At 44.0% G+C, this 16,632-nt stretch overlaps 1 protein-coding gene across 5 annotated transcripts in view; it reads left to right on the forward strand.

Moving 5' to 3' along the window:
• The window catches only part of PSTPIP1 (proline-serine-threonine phosphatase interacting protein 1), a 49,831-nt gene that overhangs the window by 15,306 nt on the left and 17,893 nt on the right, over nucleotides 1–16,632 (forward strand). For all 5 annotated transcript variants that reach the window (XR_014854353.1, XM_085070951.1, XM_085070952.1 and 2 more), the window contains 4 exons: nucleotides 1,281–1,381; nucleotides 4,892–4,966; nucleotides 13,939–13,973; nucleotides 14,920–15,026. Coding sequence is in view for 4 of the 5 variants with exons in the window: in XM_085070951.1 (XP_084927077.1) it covers nucleotides 1,281–1,381; nucleotides 4,892–4,966; nucleotides 13,939–13,973; nucleotides 14,920–15,026 (318 nt within the window). In the remaining variant the exon portion in view is untranslated. The remainder of the gene's footprint in view (nucleotides 1–1,280; nucleotides 1,382–4,891; nucleotides 4,967–13,938; nucleotides 13,974–14,919; nucleotides 15,027–16,632) is intronic.

Raw genomic sequence — 16,632 nt, forward strand, 5'->3', positions numbered from 1 at the left:
GGATATTTTCATTTACCTCATGAGCAGCATTTCTGGGACAAGAAAGCTGTGTACACAGCTATGGGATATAGCTGATTGCATCTGAAAATATACAATTAAAATGCTGGGGCTGTAAAGCATCTGATTTGAGTTTCTGCCAGGCAGAGGGACTCATTTATAATAACTTTTTTTCAGCAGCAGTGATGCCTTCTGCCATTCAAATGTCCTCAAAAAAAAGAGAGAGGTGGGAAGTGCTAAGTCCATTGCCAGGGTATTATCAAAAACCTTTCCTGCTTTCCTCTCTGAGTGGCAAAACTTGCTGCTTCTCATTTATTTCACTGCAGAACCCCTCCTGCAATGTGTGTGTGTAACTTGCCCTTGGAAACATTCAGAAAACTAATGTTTTGGGCTTGAGATCCTGTTTCTTAAGGGCTGATGGCATTTACAATGAACTGTAGCACTGGGAATGTTACTACAACCTGTAGGTTTACAGGGATTGTCTGCAGGAATTTATCCTAGCTCTTGAAGAGCCAAAAGAACCTGCTCTGAGATCTGCAAATCACAGAATCCCCAAGGCCTGTGAGAGCAGCACTGAGGCTGCCATCAACCACCACCATCCATCCCCTGAGTTCCCCTCTCCTCTCCAGTCCCAGCAGCAAGGAAGCAAAGCCACAAGCTCAAGTGCCCAGCAGTTGCTTGCCAGAGGATCTTTCCCAAGTACCAAAACTTAAACAGCTGTCTACTTCACAGCGGTGGTGGAAAGCAATAAAGTAACCCATTTATTAAATGGTAACTGCTTAGGGGACAGCGGATGGATGTATAAACTGCATTCAGTTCGTATATAAGGGCTTGTATTGTAGATAAAGTGCTTGAGGGAAGGAACACACTCATTCTCTTTATGGTTTCACAGCCCGTGATTTTACCATAATGCTGTAACATAAAGCTCAGACAACATTTACCACTACATTTTCAATAACATTATCACTCTGCACTGGTTAACTCAGGCTCTCAGTGGGAAAATGGCTTGCCCTGATCCTGTTGTGAGGAGGACCTCCCTGCTGTGGGAGGACCAGGAGTAGAACACAGAAATCCTGTCTTCCTGTGCTGTGAATCCTCCCAGTAAAACACTGCACCACTGGCTGGGTGGCACAATCACTACCTCACAGGCTGGCATTTGTACTGTGCTGACTCTGACCATTCTTTTTAGAAATATGGTAGGAGGAATCAAGAAATAAGAATTACAATTAAGGTAAGAGGAGCTGATGTGCTTAACATCTACTATTTTTTCTTTCTGTCTTCAGTGCAAGGAGTTCACCTTCCACACTGGCTACGAGGTGCTTGTACAGCGGCTGATGGAGGGGAAGAAGATGTGCAAAGATGTGGAGGATTTGCTCAAGCAGAGGTACGAAAATCAGAGTGGAAAAAGTGTGAACAGCTTCCCTTTTCTCTTGTTTGGCATCTGGAAGGGAATAGCAGGCTGTTTCTCAATTTGGTGGTGTTATGAGCTTACATAGAAAAGCCTGAGTGATTTGAATCCCAGCCTTGTGACATGGAGGTAGATAACAAACAGAAATCTCAAAGACTTGAGAAGGGAAGAAAAGGCTGAAAGAGTCAGAAACCCAGAGCTCCACTAGAGCCCCTCATTATGGGTCCCAAATCACTCAGTAGCACATACATCGACAAGTAGCATTTCTAAGTTTCCACTTTTGCAGGGAAAAAATGACTTGCACATTTTTGTTTCCCTTTGAACATGCTGTTGCCACAGGCACTGTTTCAGTTTCCTGCCAGTACAAAAAAATGAGATGTTTTTCAAATACAAAGCTACATAAAATGCTACCTAAAGCCTTACCCAGACACCCAAACCAGCCCACGTAGTTCACCAACCTTAGCAGGCTTTGAGTAGCAATGTTGTAGTTTATTTCCCTGCTTTACATGGTTCTTGGTGCTGCTCAACAACAGCTATGGACAGCTGACAATTTTGTGGATGAGAAAATATGTATCACACTATTGCCCTGGCTCCTTTGCCATTCATTTCTGTGCTTTTGACTTAGAAAAGTATATCTGAAATTTGGTTCTGCTTTTAAGTGGCTTTTCAACACATAGCATGAGGCACATATATGCTCATGCATGAGATGTAGAAAAGACCATGCAATATGGATTATATAGCCAGCAGACAATCCCAGAGCAGCTCATCTCAGCACTGTCACCTTATGAATATTTCTCTGCCTTCCTCAGTCACAGACTGCTTTTTCTTCCCATGCTGTCCCCATCTAGTTTTTTGGGTTTAGGGTGGTTTTCTGAAGGTTACTTTCAAGCCCTTTAAAAAGGGGCTTTCAAAGGGGTGTGAGCTGTCAGACTCACAGGTGGCTTTTTCACAGTGTGTGAAGTCTCCCATCAAAACCTGAAGCTATTTGAGTTGCTTTTTTTGACCACCAGTGGAAGCCTGTTAGATTTGCACACATCACAATCTAAGTCCTGAAGTCACATCTACCTGATGGCAGCTCAGCTGCAGCTGTTTAGAATAGCTCCTTTGTGCCTCATACCTTACAGAGATCAGAACTGCACTGCAGGCCTCGGGCAGTGCAATTCTCCATCGGATGCTACACATGCTTGTGTTCCTTTCCTAAACATTAGAGAGGCTTCTGCCAGTTGCAGGGTGAGAATTTTCCTGGTTTGTGGCGTAGGCACAAAGGACTTTCCACGAAGAAGAAAAAAATACATTTACAGTCATTTTGCAAATGTTTCCATGAGGTTTTTTACACCCCCAAGACATTCCAGAGGGCATGTGTATGTGTGTGTACGTGCATGCTGGGGGGGAGGAAAAGAAGTGGGCGCTGAGTTAAAGACATAATTTCCAGTTTATTGCTGGCAGATGTTTGTTTCAGCTCGTCCTCACATCATTCATAGGGATGGCCCAGGAGAAGATCAAAGGATGGGATGAATCTCTATTTCTAGAGGCTGCCCATACCATGTGGTTCATGCTGGAATTTCAACATGGACTCCTGCAGCAGCTGCCCTGAGTCCTGAAACCAGCTGCCCTGGCCCTGGCCACACTGACAAAGTCAACCACAAATCCCCCTAACTGGCCCAGAGAAGGGCCTTAGAGGTGTGGGAGTGAGAAAGCAGTTGTACTCCAGAACAAAGCCTGGATTTAAAACACAAAGTATATTCCATCTCTGGATGGCTGCAGGGAAACCCAGAAGCTGTGTGCAGGTGTACTAGAAAGTGGGAAAAGCAGCACCAAGATGTGAAGAGATGGCAAATTCCTCTGACCCTGGGCTAGCTCAGTCCCATCCGTGCCTGAGGTTTCAGGAGCTGGGACTGGCTTAAAAGCTGGCCATGCTTTTTTCCCATGCTATGCTGTGTACTGAGCAAGCAAAATAGGACTGCAGCACTGAAGTAATTCTCATTGCTGTACAGGCACTGGCACTAAGCAAAGCCTTTGACACAGAAGTGTGTCTTGATACTAAAATCAGAAGAAAATTAAACTTCTTCTGCAGCATTATGTGTCTGGAGTGTATTTCCATTTTGATGAAATTTCATTTGTCTAACATGAAAATGGAGTGGTGCCTCTGTGAGGCCTTGTCACCGTATTTTGCACCCTGTTCCTCTGGTAGGAATGCCAAAGCAGGGCTGTAGGATCACCCCACTAAAGCACAGCAGTTCCTAGTGCAGGATGAGAGCACATGCAGCATTAAACACGTGGGAGCCATGGACAAAGACCAGGAACACTCTCTGCTCTGGGCTGCAGAGCCGAGGAGCAGTGAAAGGGCAGTGGGATATTGTCAGGGAATATCCCAACAGAATACCCACCCCAACAGCTGCTGTGGGGCAAAGCTGCAAGAGCAGCCCTCAAACTGCTGGAACTCAGCAGAGAGAAATACAAAGCACCTCCTGGCCAAGTGGGAAGACTGATGTGACTGAAGCCCAGCAGGGTTGTAGGGTATTGCACCCACATCAAATTCCTTTCTTGAATGAAAAGTACATTTCTCTAAGGTGCCAAGTTTCAGATCAAAATGGTTTGAAATGCCTTGAAACTGCTTTTGAGAGCTGGACTTACCCTAAATCATCCCTCTCCCCAAATACTGGTACCAGGCTACATGTTTATTATTTATTATTGACCATTCAATAGCTTTGGGCAGCTACTCAAAGACTTACAACTCGTTTCCATCCTGGTCTTGCACCCAGGAGAAAGGAAGTAACATATTTAGTATGAGTACTTTTTTAAAACAGAGAATAGAAGTTTTCTCCAGTGCTGGGGGAGGGGAAAACAGCAAAGGAATATTTGTATTTATTTTTTAACCATAGAAACAGAACCACTTTCCTGAGTCACCAGTTACAGTTCCCCATTAGGTGAGATATCACATATTGTCCCTTCCACAAAACTGCCCCAGCCTCACCAACTTCCAAGGCTCCTTCCTCTCAGCCTCCTCTGCAGCTCTTCTAGTAGCACCTCATCTTTCTAATGGTTAGAAATATTCCTGCTACCCCTGGCTCCCATTAATTCTCAGTGTCTCTTAAATGGATGGTTTGGAACCTACTCTTCACTCCCCTCACAGCTGGTGTTTTAGTGCATCAAGTCAGTTGTCATTTTTAGGTTCCTTTTGCTCTGTTCTGGACACCTCCACCTCACTTTTGTTCACCTCCTTCTCATTGAATCCACATTTTGTGGGCAGAGGTGTACAAAGCACTCCTCAGCAATCATGAAGATGGGCTTCATTTTCCCCTCATTTCTTCTAGAAATAGCTTACCCAAATTATTAGAGAGGTTAACTAACAACACTAGGATTGAGGAGATAGAGAAATTAAATAAATTGCATTTCTGATGTTTTGTACCTCAGATAATTACAAGATTTGGGTAAATGTGATTCTGGTAACACTAAGAGAAATTGAGTAAGATTTTCTTTTAACAGAGCACAAGCAGAAGAGAGATATGGGAAAGAGCTGGTTCAGATTGCCCGAAAAGCAGGAGGACAAACAGAAATCAAGTAAGGAATTATTTTGTTATTACTGCAAACAAGATGATTTTGGAAGAAATATCAGGCTCCTGTGTTTTGCCTACGAATGGGTTCACAGCCACTCACTTCAGTGCATTACACAGCACTTCACAATGCACAGAGAAAGGGGGAGACACCACAGTCCTTCACATAGGATTCACAATGCCTCTATTTGGAAACTGCCAGTAGGTCCTTTCCTGACAATTTTTTTTTTTTATTTCAAGAGTATTAATGTTTAACATTTGCTTCCAAAAGCAAACTAGGTAATGGGGAAAAAACAGAAAGGAAAAGGTTGTGAAATGTTTAGGGTGGTGGCTTGACAATTCTGGAAAGCTGGTGAACACTGAGAGACTGTGACAGAACAAAGAGCCCAGAAATCAGCTTCTGCAGCAGGAAAAAAGGCTTAGCTTAGGAATACAAAATTTAAATCTCTTTGAAAGGACTTAATTTGAAATAATTCAATGGAACTACTGAAATAAACTAAGATGACATATATTTGTCTCCTCTACTACTATCTTAAATCATGTATAAATTGTGTTGGGAGGGGAAGATAGATGTTGGCATGGAATTTAACTTAATAAACACTGCTGATAAACTGCTGCTATTATTGATGGCAGCAGCAATAATGAGACATTTTGTCATTATTGTAACAAGTAATAATACAGTAATAAGGTGGCAGAGGATGAAGATGTGGGGTCATGGAAGAAAAGCCTGAAAGAGAAGACCTCAATCTAAACACAAAACAGCTCTATTGATCCCTGGAGCCTGCTACCCTCATCCATCCCATATCTCATTCCTTAACTGCAGATTCCTTTTCACGTCAATTTATCATTCCTAGAGCAAGCTTGGTTTCCTGTTCATATTTTATGGGCAAACTTGACCTCAAAGACTTGCACTGCCATGGCAGGCAAGTGACAGTGATCACCCAGAGCAGTGGCTGTGAGTCGGTGGTGGCACAGCCAGGCTGACACAGGAACTGCTGCCTTTTCCCAGGTGCTGGGGAATGCCAGGGGAACGTGCAAGGCTTTCCCTCCCAGTGCTCCAGCTCTGCCCTGCCCCTGAGCAGTGCCCAGGGATACCACAGCTCCTAGGACATGCTTCTGCCTTCCTGGTGTCTCAGTTCACTGACTTAATTGGTGAAAAGGAAGGAGAAGAAGAAATATTCTGAAATTGAAATACCAGATTAAGGATGAATGGCTTCTTCCCAAACCAAAGGCTAGGATCAGCATTCCATGACTAAAGAAATGTTTTCACCTCAACTCCTTTACTGGCAATGCAGGGCAGGCAGAGCAAATGTGTTCAGCAACAAGCAGCTTTGGCTGCCCTTTGGTGACTTAGTAGACAATTCATGGGTCTGACTTTTCCTGAGAGATTATGAGAGCTTGATTTAGAGGCAGAGCCAAGTCCCAATGTTGGGATATGGATCCAAGTCCCCCTCAAGCTGGGGGAGGTTTGGACTTGGGCCCAGCTCTGCTTTGATCTAACAATGTCATAGCTTGGCATGGAGGGAAGGCTGAATACATGAACAAAGCTGTGCTGCAGAGCTGATTTACTGTGTTTCCATAACCCACACATGCTTTGGGGAGCCACCAGCTCTGCGCTGATATTTTTATCAGAGCAAGGGTATCACTGTGTCTGTTCTGAAGCACAGAGGACACTTGGCTCTCTCTCATCCAGCATCCTCTGGTTGTTTAAGGAATTATACAGATAGGCAGTGAAGAGCATTTGTCAGGAACAAACAAAAAATCAGAGAAAACTTAAGTCTGTTCAGGGCTGGAACAACTCAAGAAAATGAAATATTTGGTTTGGATGCCTGAAAATTGTTGAATTTTGTGTATGTGTGTGTTCTATCTGTAGTGAAGTTTCTGTTTGTTCATATGACATTGATTGCTGGCAGCAGTTCTGCTCCCAAGGTCAGTCCTTCAGGGAGACTTGAGGGAGGGAATCTCTGCACTACCTATAATAAGAAAAGCTTGAAAGGACTATGCTGCAACTGTCCCAGTGCATTTTTCCACGTGTTTCCTCCTTATAGAACTCCCTATTATCATCTAGCATACTGGGTCCTATTAGAATTACAAGTACTTGACAGGCTGAACAGGGCTGTTCACGTCTTCAAATGCAGCTTTGGGTAGCAGTATTTCTAAAAATCTAATGTATTTGTACCTAAAACTTCGATTTGACAATCACCAGAAAAAAAAGCAGCTTCTAGGTTTTTTTGTAGAACATTTTACAGACCTTCCTGTGCCATGCTATGTATGGCAGAGGAGCAGGAATTACTAATTGGAGATCACTCAGTCATTTTCCTGCTAATGCAAAATTATTATCCTCTAGTCTTACATTTAGCCACCTTTTAAACATCTCAGACACTAAGGCTTTCTGTCACTCATGGGAAATTATTTCACACCTCAGTAGTTCTCAGTATACAGCGGGTACCTGATACCCTTTCAAAAATTGATAAAAAGAACATAAAAAATGCATCCACAACAAACACCCAAAACCTTCCAGTATGAGAAAATTCCCAGAAGACCCTAAGAGAAACAACTGCAAGGCCCAGGTTGACATTTCAGCACTGCCAGGATAGGCACAACACAAGGTGCAGGGAATAAGCACAATGAGTAAACACCAAACACCAGAGAAGCCTGGAGAAGTCGATGGCACACTGCACTGGGTAGTGACCATTGCTGCAAAAACCAGCTCTCTCCCAAGCCTCCCCCATATTTTAAAAGCTTGTATTTTTGAACCAAAGAAAAGAGCAATTTCAACTTTTTTTCAGACTTATCCTTTCTGCCCCCAAATTCTGCTTCAGCTCAAGCAACTTGCTGAACTCAGCTAAATGTATAAATAGACTCAACTGGCCTTTTTTATTCACCGAAGACACAGATGAAGGAATATGCAGCTGACTCAAAAGAAAGATTGTAGGGAAGGCTTGCTGGAATGTAACAGCAACTTGAGAACCACTCTCTCTTGATTTCAGAAAACTCTAGGTGATGGCAGCTATCAGGATCCTGATCACAGAAGGATCACACAGGCTCAGACTAATCCCTTCAGCTTAATATTCTGTCCTCAACATTAGATCCCAAGAGAAGAATTGAATGACAGGGCAAGCATATGAAGGTATTTCTTCTAAATAACCTTCTAGCCATAGCAATTAGTAAGTGCACAGGATGACACACCACCAGCAGCTTTATATGGAATAGCCTCCAGTGTTTTATTCTGTCTTTTTCTTATTTAAAACCCTGAAACATTTTAGCATCCACTGAGTCAATAGGTAAAGCAATGTATGCCTGTTATCCCACTTTTTAAATTAAAGATTAAATCTGCATCACCATTTCCTAGTCTCTACTCATAAAAGAAATTATGAAAAGGTGATTACAAACCTACAGCCATGTTTTCTTGGCAAATGGCAGCTTACACCCATATCCAGCAGGGGAGAGAGAACTACATATTTTGAAGTTTAAACTGCAGTGTGGTTTTGTACTCTCCATGTTCTGTGGTGCACACGTGGGAGAGGCTGCACAGAGCTGGGCATTGTCAGCTGAGTTACAGACTGAGATCCCATTTGTAACTGTTTGCTGGGAGTGCACACAGTAATGATGCCTCACACTAGAGATGATTATCAGCAGAGCTTCTGCGTTTAAGAGGAAATACCTTTCCAGCTGCAAGGTGACTGGGAATTGCCATGCAGTGCCTTTGGGCAACTCTTCAGCAGAGCAACATGAAAGCAGAATATACTACAGAGCCCAGTTCTCAGACACATCCTCAGCTTCAGCTGAAGCAGAGCCTCTGGGAACTCTGTTCTTCTCTAAAATAACTGATGTAAACATGCAGTAGCTGGTTAAATTCTGCCTAGGCTGACAACAGCTATTTTTGTCATTTTCTCTGCTTGTCTCTTCTCATGTATATGATTTCCTACATTTTTCATCCCTTTTTTTCCACTACCATCTCCTTAAGGCCTCATGAAAGGGTAGTTCCTTCAAGCCCATGTGTGCTCTGTCCTTCTCTGCAATGCCTGAAATAGAACATTTCAGTGAGTGTGAGATGAGGGCATCTGTAACGAAATGCCAATTGCTGCTTCCTGTGGATAAAAATAGTGCATCTGTCACTTAACATACAGAATCCTCTGTATTATTCCTCACAAAGCCAGCATTTTTGAACCGAAGCTAAAAGTCAGTTTGGAAGGTCACATCCTTCCATGGTTGGTTGTTCTCCACTCAAATGTTCTGAACCCATACAGAATTCATACATTTGTACTTTGAACTTTCAGGACTCTGAAAATGGACCTAAGCCTCTGCTCAGTCCCCGTTAAATTCAATCTAGATAAGCTCTCTGGTGAGGAAGACAGGCATTTTTGAGCAGTGCTGCTCTCCTTCTGAGAGATGGGAGGAAATTTAGTTTTATGTTAAAGGTACGAAAGTTGTTTTGGCTGTTTTAACCTTAGATTTGGATTGCACAGCCTCATTCTGGAGCCACAAGGGATTTAATTTGTTGCCTATGGGCACAGATTTACAGGGAGGAGAAGGAACATGGAGATGTCTTCCTGTTTGCTCCCCTGCCCCAGCAAAGTCTGGGGTGATGTGTTTGTGCTCCCACTAACCAGCCCTGGAGTGATGACACAGCCCCCTCCCTGTTCAGTTCAGGGCTGCAGCCACTCCTGACACACACCTGGAAATTTCCAAGCACCAAAACATGTATGTGGACACCTCACAGCATGAGAGGAACCCTTCTCACAGGTTGCTGCTGCCATGAAAGTCATACTACACCCAGGCTGACACTAAGCCCAGCCTGGTGCTCAGTGCAGCCTCTGCAGTAGCTGATGTGACAACTCATGTGGCTCTACTGCACAGCCCAGCTGGGTCCTGGGCAGAAATCCTTCCAGCTGCACTGAGGGGTGTTGCCTTTCTGTTTATAGCGTCTGAGAAAGAGAAAACGTCCTGGCAACATTAATTCTTCAATGTTTTTGCCACAAGCCCACTAAACGAGGCCAGACATGATTCTCCTGTGAAACACTGCTGTGTGCCTGGCCTAGGTCTGGGTAGTGACTCAGTCACCAAAAGAGCACAACACCTCCCCCTTCATTTCTTTTTTTCAATGCAGACACAGTCCCAGGTGTGAACTATTTGAGACCAAATGAGTTGTGTCCCCACACTTTGCTACCACCACTGGGCTTCACAGAAAGAATTGTTGGTAAAACCACCTTGTGTCTTCCCTATGTGCCAGGAGGAAAGAAAGATGTTAACAGTGGCCTCAAAGGTGACTTTGTCACTGCAGTGGTTTCACAACTCTGCTATTGGGATCTAAGTTATTGGAGGCAGAGGGTGGACAGGACTGCTGGGAATTGGTCTGTAGAGTTCATCTAGCACACACTCTTCTCAGTTTCAGAAAGGGTATTTTTAAAAATTACAAGAACAACTGAACATTGTAGATCATGCCAATGTCAAAATAGAAACCTACCAGAAAGGAAGGTGGGGTTATTTCACACTTCTATTCACCAAGCAAAGGTAGAAAAGAAAGAAAATTTTAAAAGATCTGTGGTTTTCCTGTTAGAAGAACCAGTTTTACCTTCCTGTGTACAAGATATGAGGGGACTCTCTAAATTACTCAGTTAACCCAGTGCCTAAAGGCAAAGTACTGGGCAAAAGTACCTGAACTATTAAGCTTAAAGTTGAAACAATTTAAACTAACAGACAAAATAGTGTGCTGCAACAGTGTACATGGGAGTACACCTGCCACCTAAGCACTGCCACTGACAGGGCTCTGCTAATTACATCCCTGGTGCCATGAAACTCAGCTTTTAATGGCTGTGAAGCAGGAGCCCTGCCTACAGAACATTTCCTGATGGTCCTCGTGTCACAGAGGACTGCCCAGCACAGCCCGGTTCTTCACCAAAAACAAGGTCTAAAAACAAAGAGAGAGAAAGCATAAAAAGCCAAACCAACCCGGTAAGAATATTGCAGCCACTAGATGGCAAAACCCCCTCGAAGTTGCTGCAGTGGCTGTAGCACAGGCTCTGTCTGTTCCCTCTTATTCCAGATTTAGGCACTCCTGTTCCTGCCCAAAATAATTTTGACAAATCCAATCTTTAACTGTACAACAGGGAGTCGTTTAACAAACACACACAGTAAATGTGTGTGCAGCCTTATTTTCAAGGAGATACCTGCAGGAGTGGGGGTGCCCAAAGGAAAGGCTGCAGCTCTGTCTTTAGCTGGAGTGGTTTAACAGTATTCCAGAATGTATGTGGAAATCTCAGAAATGAGCAATTAAAAAAAAAATGGTGTCAAATTCTTAGTTTTGCTTGAATTGTTTTCAACCCCAGGTTTTCTAATTTAGCCACAGGACAAACATAAAAAACTAATTACTACCAGAATGCTAAGACCATCAACTGAGGGTAAAACTCTTTCAGAGTGTCCAGGAGAGTGAGATATCCTCACGTTGGATGCCTCATGGTACAGCCCATATCAGTCCCATTAGAAAGCCAAACCCACCCAGAAGCAATAGGAAATAGGTGCTGTACATCCACACCTGCACAAACAGAATTAAAACTCACTTGTATGTCAGTTACTTCCATTAAACCCTGTGAAGCACTGAAATATTTCACTGATATAATCAGAACATCCAGGAGCAAATCTCTAGTGCTGCTGCTGCAACCCAGGAGTCATAAAGGGAGTCCTGATGGATACACAGGTCAAAATTTGATTTATTTATTCTCTCCCACATGTATAACTCGGCATGATGATGTATTTGCTACCCTCTCAAGCCCTGTGAGGATGTGGGATCCAATTCACTGATCGTAGAAAATTATTATAAAAATAAGAAAGGAGATGACTTAAGTCTATTTCAATCTGCTTGCCCCAGTCAGCAGCTACATAATTGGCTGGACAAATCCTTCATACAAGAAGGAAAGGGCCAGAGATTTCTGAAAAGGCCATTAGAGACCATACAGGGGACAAACTGGTCTCTCTGTGGGTCATAGCCAGATGCATTATTACACCAGAGACCCCCTTGGCCTTACAGAGAGCCAGCAAAAAGCAGAACAGCGCCAAGGGAGGCTTGTGACCATGACCTGCTCTGGTAGCTCAGGTGCCTGGAAACCAAAAAAGCAGCAAATTGCTTTTGTCCTTGATATACACTGAGAAAGCACTATTTTTCAGCATCCACCACAGCAGTTTTGCAAGTTTTTGCATAACTTGAATCACCAATAGCAAAAAGAAAAAAATATCTGGGGAAAAATAGATCAACACAGAGTGCAAACAGTATGTGCAGTTTGCAAGTGCCCTCTATTTTTTAAATTCCAGTATTTACCTGTTTCAGGCATGAAGTTATTAGCACATTCCCCACCTCCTATTGGAAATTACCCACTGGAAAAGAAAATCTTATTCCTTGTATATAGTTATTTTTTCAAAAGGATCCATTAGATCTTTTAGGTGAGAAGAAACTATCTTAGCTGCTGATATTCCACTTGTCTTTTAATGCCAGGCTCTTAATTAGCTGAAAAGAATACTATTTGTTTCCTTTGTGGTGTGAAAATTTAGTTTCCATCAAAATTTCCCACCAGACTAATTTTTTACAAAATAAACCTTCAAATGTAGAAGTATTGTTAGGAAAACACTTAAAAATACTCAATCTAGAATATTCTTCCTGGCTTATCTCAGGAGATTCACCACAATCTAGTTGAAATCTGAACAAAAAATCAAGCAGCTCCTCCTCTCTGGCTGAAAGTCTTTTCTTTATATTTCTACCTACTTAGATCTGAAATGAGTTCCCAGGCAGTTTTGCTGAGGACAAACCCAAGCTTTCCCCTCGCCTGTGCATTTTTCTTTCTCCTGGCAAGGCAGCCTCACTGCTGGGAGAGCAAGCTTTGATTAGGAAACAGATGTCCAACCTAAATTAACACAGGGCAATTAGGATCATTCATGTGTCTCTTAAGGCTCCCGAAATGGCCCAAGAGATGCAGATTTCCCTGCCCATCTGCGGGTGCACATGGCTGGGCAGTGATAGCAGCTTCTGCTGGGCTCTCCAAGGAGCCTGGAGACTTGAGGCTCTCCATTCACCAGCTCTTCCCCTGCAGCACACCAGGGCTCCATGGAGAGCCCAGAACTGATTGCTTCTGGGAACAACACACTCTGGGGCTTGAAGACATCATTGCTAAATTTGAAAAGCTTCCAAATCACACCCCAGCCCCGGCTTCTGTGTGTGCAAATGCCCTGCCAGCCTGCAAATGCAGAGCTGGAGGAATTTATTAAGTTGGAAATGCTTTTTCCACAGCTTTTGCTCTCTCATCACGTCTATGCTGGTATCTCTGGTGCCTTCTCGAACAGGACTCTGCCCCAGCCAAAAGCCAGGCAATGTGGGGCTCCCTTTCCTGCCCCTCTGCAGCCTCACCGCTGCCGCTCACCCCCGCGCTGAGCACCGCGCCCTGCTTCCAGGGCATCATTTATCCATCTTCCCGTGCCGGTGGGATGCGGCAATGGCCGGGGTTGGTGGGCGGCAGGCAGCAGCGATGCCACACGGGGGTGCTCGGCAGGCGCCGAGCAGGCGATGCTGCGGCACGGGCTCGGGAGCGGAGCTGCATTCAGCGCCCAGGGACCAGCGGCTCTCGCTCCACCCTGCAGGCTCCAAAAACCCCAATTCCCCCGGCCGCCGGCATTTCATTCGTGTCTTCTCTCCAGGGGCAAGAAGAGAGAAACGGCTGTTAACAGTCACGGTCGCAAATGCAGTACGATTGAAAAAGAGGGTGCACAGAAGGAGTAGTGCAATTCCTTGCTTCATGGAGCATTTTATTGCGTTTCCTGATGCTAACAGATTGATGCTATTGTGCTTGTTAGCATGGTCAGCTTTTATTAGGAGGCTATTAAGGGCTTTATCTCTACGTGGATCTTTGAGGTTGTGAGGGAAGGTTTTTCCCTGGATTCACAACCCACCCTTAGGAGCCAATACTAATAAGGCATTTTGTTTCTGCCCCACAGCACACTGAAGGCAGCGTTTGAGATGCTCAAGCAACGTAAGTATTTACCTGTTCCCTTCTGACCACGGAAACACAGACACCCAAGGTGCTCATCCTGTTCCACCCTCTATTCCCAGCTTTTCTATCCCAGTCTGTAGTGCAGGGAGTGGAGGAAAAAGTCCTTACTGGACACTCAATCCACTCTCTGGTGGCAAAGAAAATAGCTTGTTCTTCAAGTAAATTTTATCTGCATCAAGTCACAAGATAGGAGCTCTGTTCCCTCTTCTGCAAAGCTGACACCAAACCAGCTTTCTACATGTGCCCAAGGCTCAACAAGAGCCTTTCACACACACAAAATGCAGCACCATCATAGCCAACAGGACACTGTACCTGGCCAGTGGCACCTGCTGTTTACACCAAAACACCCTCTTGAAAAGCAGCTGCTGGACTGAGGTATTTTTAGGGCCTGGGTAGGGGGGCTCAACATTTCTGGAAAATGCAGGGTTCCATTTCAGAGGCATCAAAGCTGACAAATGCAGAGAAGTCCCCAGCCATGTCAAACAGCACCAGCCAGGTGCTCTGAAATTCAATCCATCTTGGCTGACCCTTGGAAATTCTCAGCGTGCAACCTCATCTAATGACTGGCTACTACTGGCAGCAGCTCCCAAGAGCAGTGACAGCCCAGCAGCACAGCCAGGGCAAAGCAGACACAGGGATGATGGAGACCAGAGCTCCTTCTCTCCCTCTGCACCACAGCTCCTGACCTGCAGCCCCAAAGGAAGGGAGCAGCTGGGATAAATGGGGCCATGAAGAAATGCAGCTGCTCTGCTCTTGAACCCTCAGCAATGTCAGAGCATCCAGAAACACAGAGAGATCCTCTTAAAGTCTGCCCTGCTGGTGACAACTCATGGGGCAGCCATATGGCAGAAACATCTCCTAAAAAATGTCACTTTATCTTTAAAGACCTTTCCACTGACTGAATATGAATTCTGATTTGCTTTAGAAATTGAAAGTGTTGGAAACTCTCATATCCAGCTGGCAATAATGCTGAGGGAAGAACTGAAAGGAATAGAGGAGTTCCGAGAAAGGCAGAAGGAGCAAAGAAAAAAGGTGAGGAACTGGAGATATGTTGAAACAGATTGGGTCAATGGTCTGTGCTGGTGACCTGTCTCCAGCCACAGGCTGGGAATTCTACAAAAGATGATAAAGCCTTTCCAGCATGCCCTGTTCCCTCTTATAGACCAGACTGTGGAACAAAAATCTCTTTCTGATCCCAGCTGGAAATAAAGTAGTGCTCTGAAGTCAGGAGCCAGAGGCTTTAGTCCCTTTTACACTCTCTGGTGTAACTGCAGATACTGTCATTATTATTTCTGTAAGAACTTAATCCTTCCTTTTCTCTTTTTTATACCCTTGCTAATGGGTTTCTTTGATATGACCCTGCACAATCTCCAACGTGCACTAAATAAAGGCATAACACAAACGTTTAAAAACATGAAAGCAAATTAATGTCATGCTGAATGCAACACCAATATATGCTGAATTACAAATACATGGAATAAGTAACATATAGTTGATCTTGTATAATAAAAATCTAAGTATATTTAAGGGCATTTCACTCCCTATGATCTTATCAAGCCCTAAGTTTATTAAAAAATAGCTCTCAATAGAGACAACAGTGGCCCCTGTCACACCTCTGGTTCCATGTGGTTGAAGACAGACAGGACAGTTCCTTAACTTTGACAGCACTGAGTGATGGAGGAGTAAAACAAATATTCATTTCTTTGCTAATTTTAAACAGATGAAAATGCATATAACCAGTGTCCAGTGCCACAAAAATCTGGTGTCTATTAGCCCCTGACACACAGGAACTTGGAACAACAAAGAACTCTGAATATGAAAGCAGGTGAAACCAGTGCTTCTGCTGAGACTTGAGGCTGGCAGTGATCTGATGAAGCAAATAAGGCATTAAAGGACAGACAGTGGGCACCAGGTTCATCAGTGTTTGTACCCCATTCCCTTTGCCACTGAGATGTGCACAGAGACTCTCTCCTGTTGGGAACAGTAAACCTATAACTCGATTGGGAACAGTTAGAGCAGCCTGGAAAAAAAAAAGGAAAAAACTGCTTTGGAGTCTTAGATAAGCTTTTTTCTCTGTCCAGCATGTGGCTGTGAGGAAGCCAACATGAGACATGCTGGATGGTGTCAGCACTTTTGGTAATCTCCCAAAATGCTGTGATTTGTGTTGTACTGTAGCTGCTCTCAGGACTGTGCCCAGTGTGAAACAAGGCTCTGGGTAGCCCTGGAGAGAGTTTTGCTTGAGCAGAATGCAAAGATTAAAGGACCAAAAGGACCAAAAAGAAACACATCCCCTGCCAGTAGGAGCATATCTCATTTGTCATATAAAGCTGGCCATATCACAACTAAAGGCATACAAGAGAATCCAGCACTGTCCTCCCAACACTGCATGGAAATCAAATCACACTGAGCATAAAGTTGCCAGAAGCAATGGAATATAAATAATGGAATATGTTTGTATTTATAAAGGACAACTACCTGTGCTCATGTGGGTGAGACAGTCCTTTGGTCTGCAGAGTTATGGGATCAAGCTCTGGCATCAGCAAAGTACTCTGCTGGCAGAGCCCACAGCACTGTGACTGGGTGTTGCACTATTTCATCTCCTTAAGGGGAAAAAAAAAAAGGAGGAAGAAAATTAAGA

This window comes from Lichenostomus cassidix, chromosome 10, assembly GCF_008360975.1.
Source record: "Lichenostomus cassidix isolate B80296 chromosome 10, HeHo_3.0, whole genome shotgun sequence".
Taxonomy (NCBI): domain Eukaryota; kingdom Metazoa; phylum Chordata; class Aves; order Passeriformes; family Meliphagidae; genus Lichenostomus; species Lichenostomus cassidix.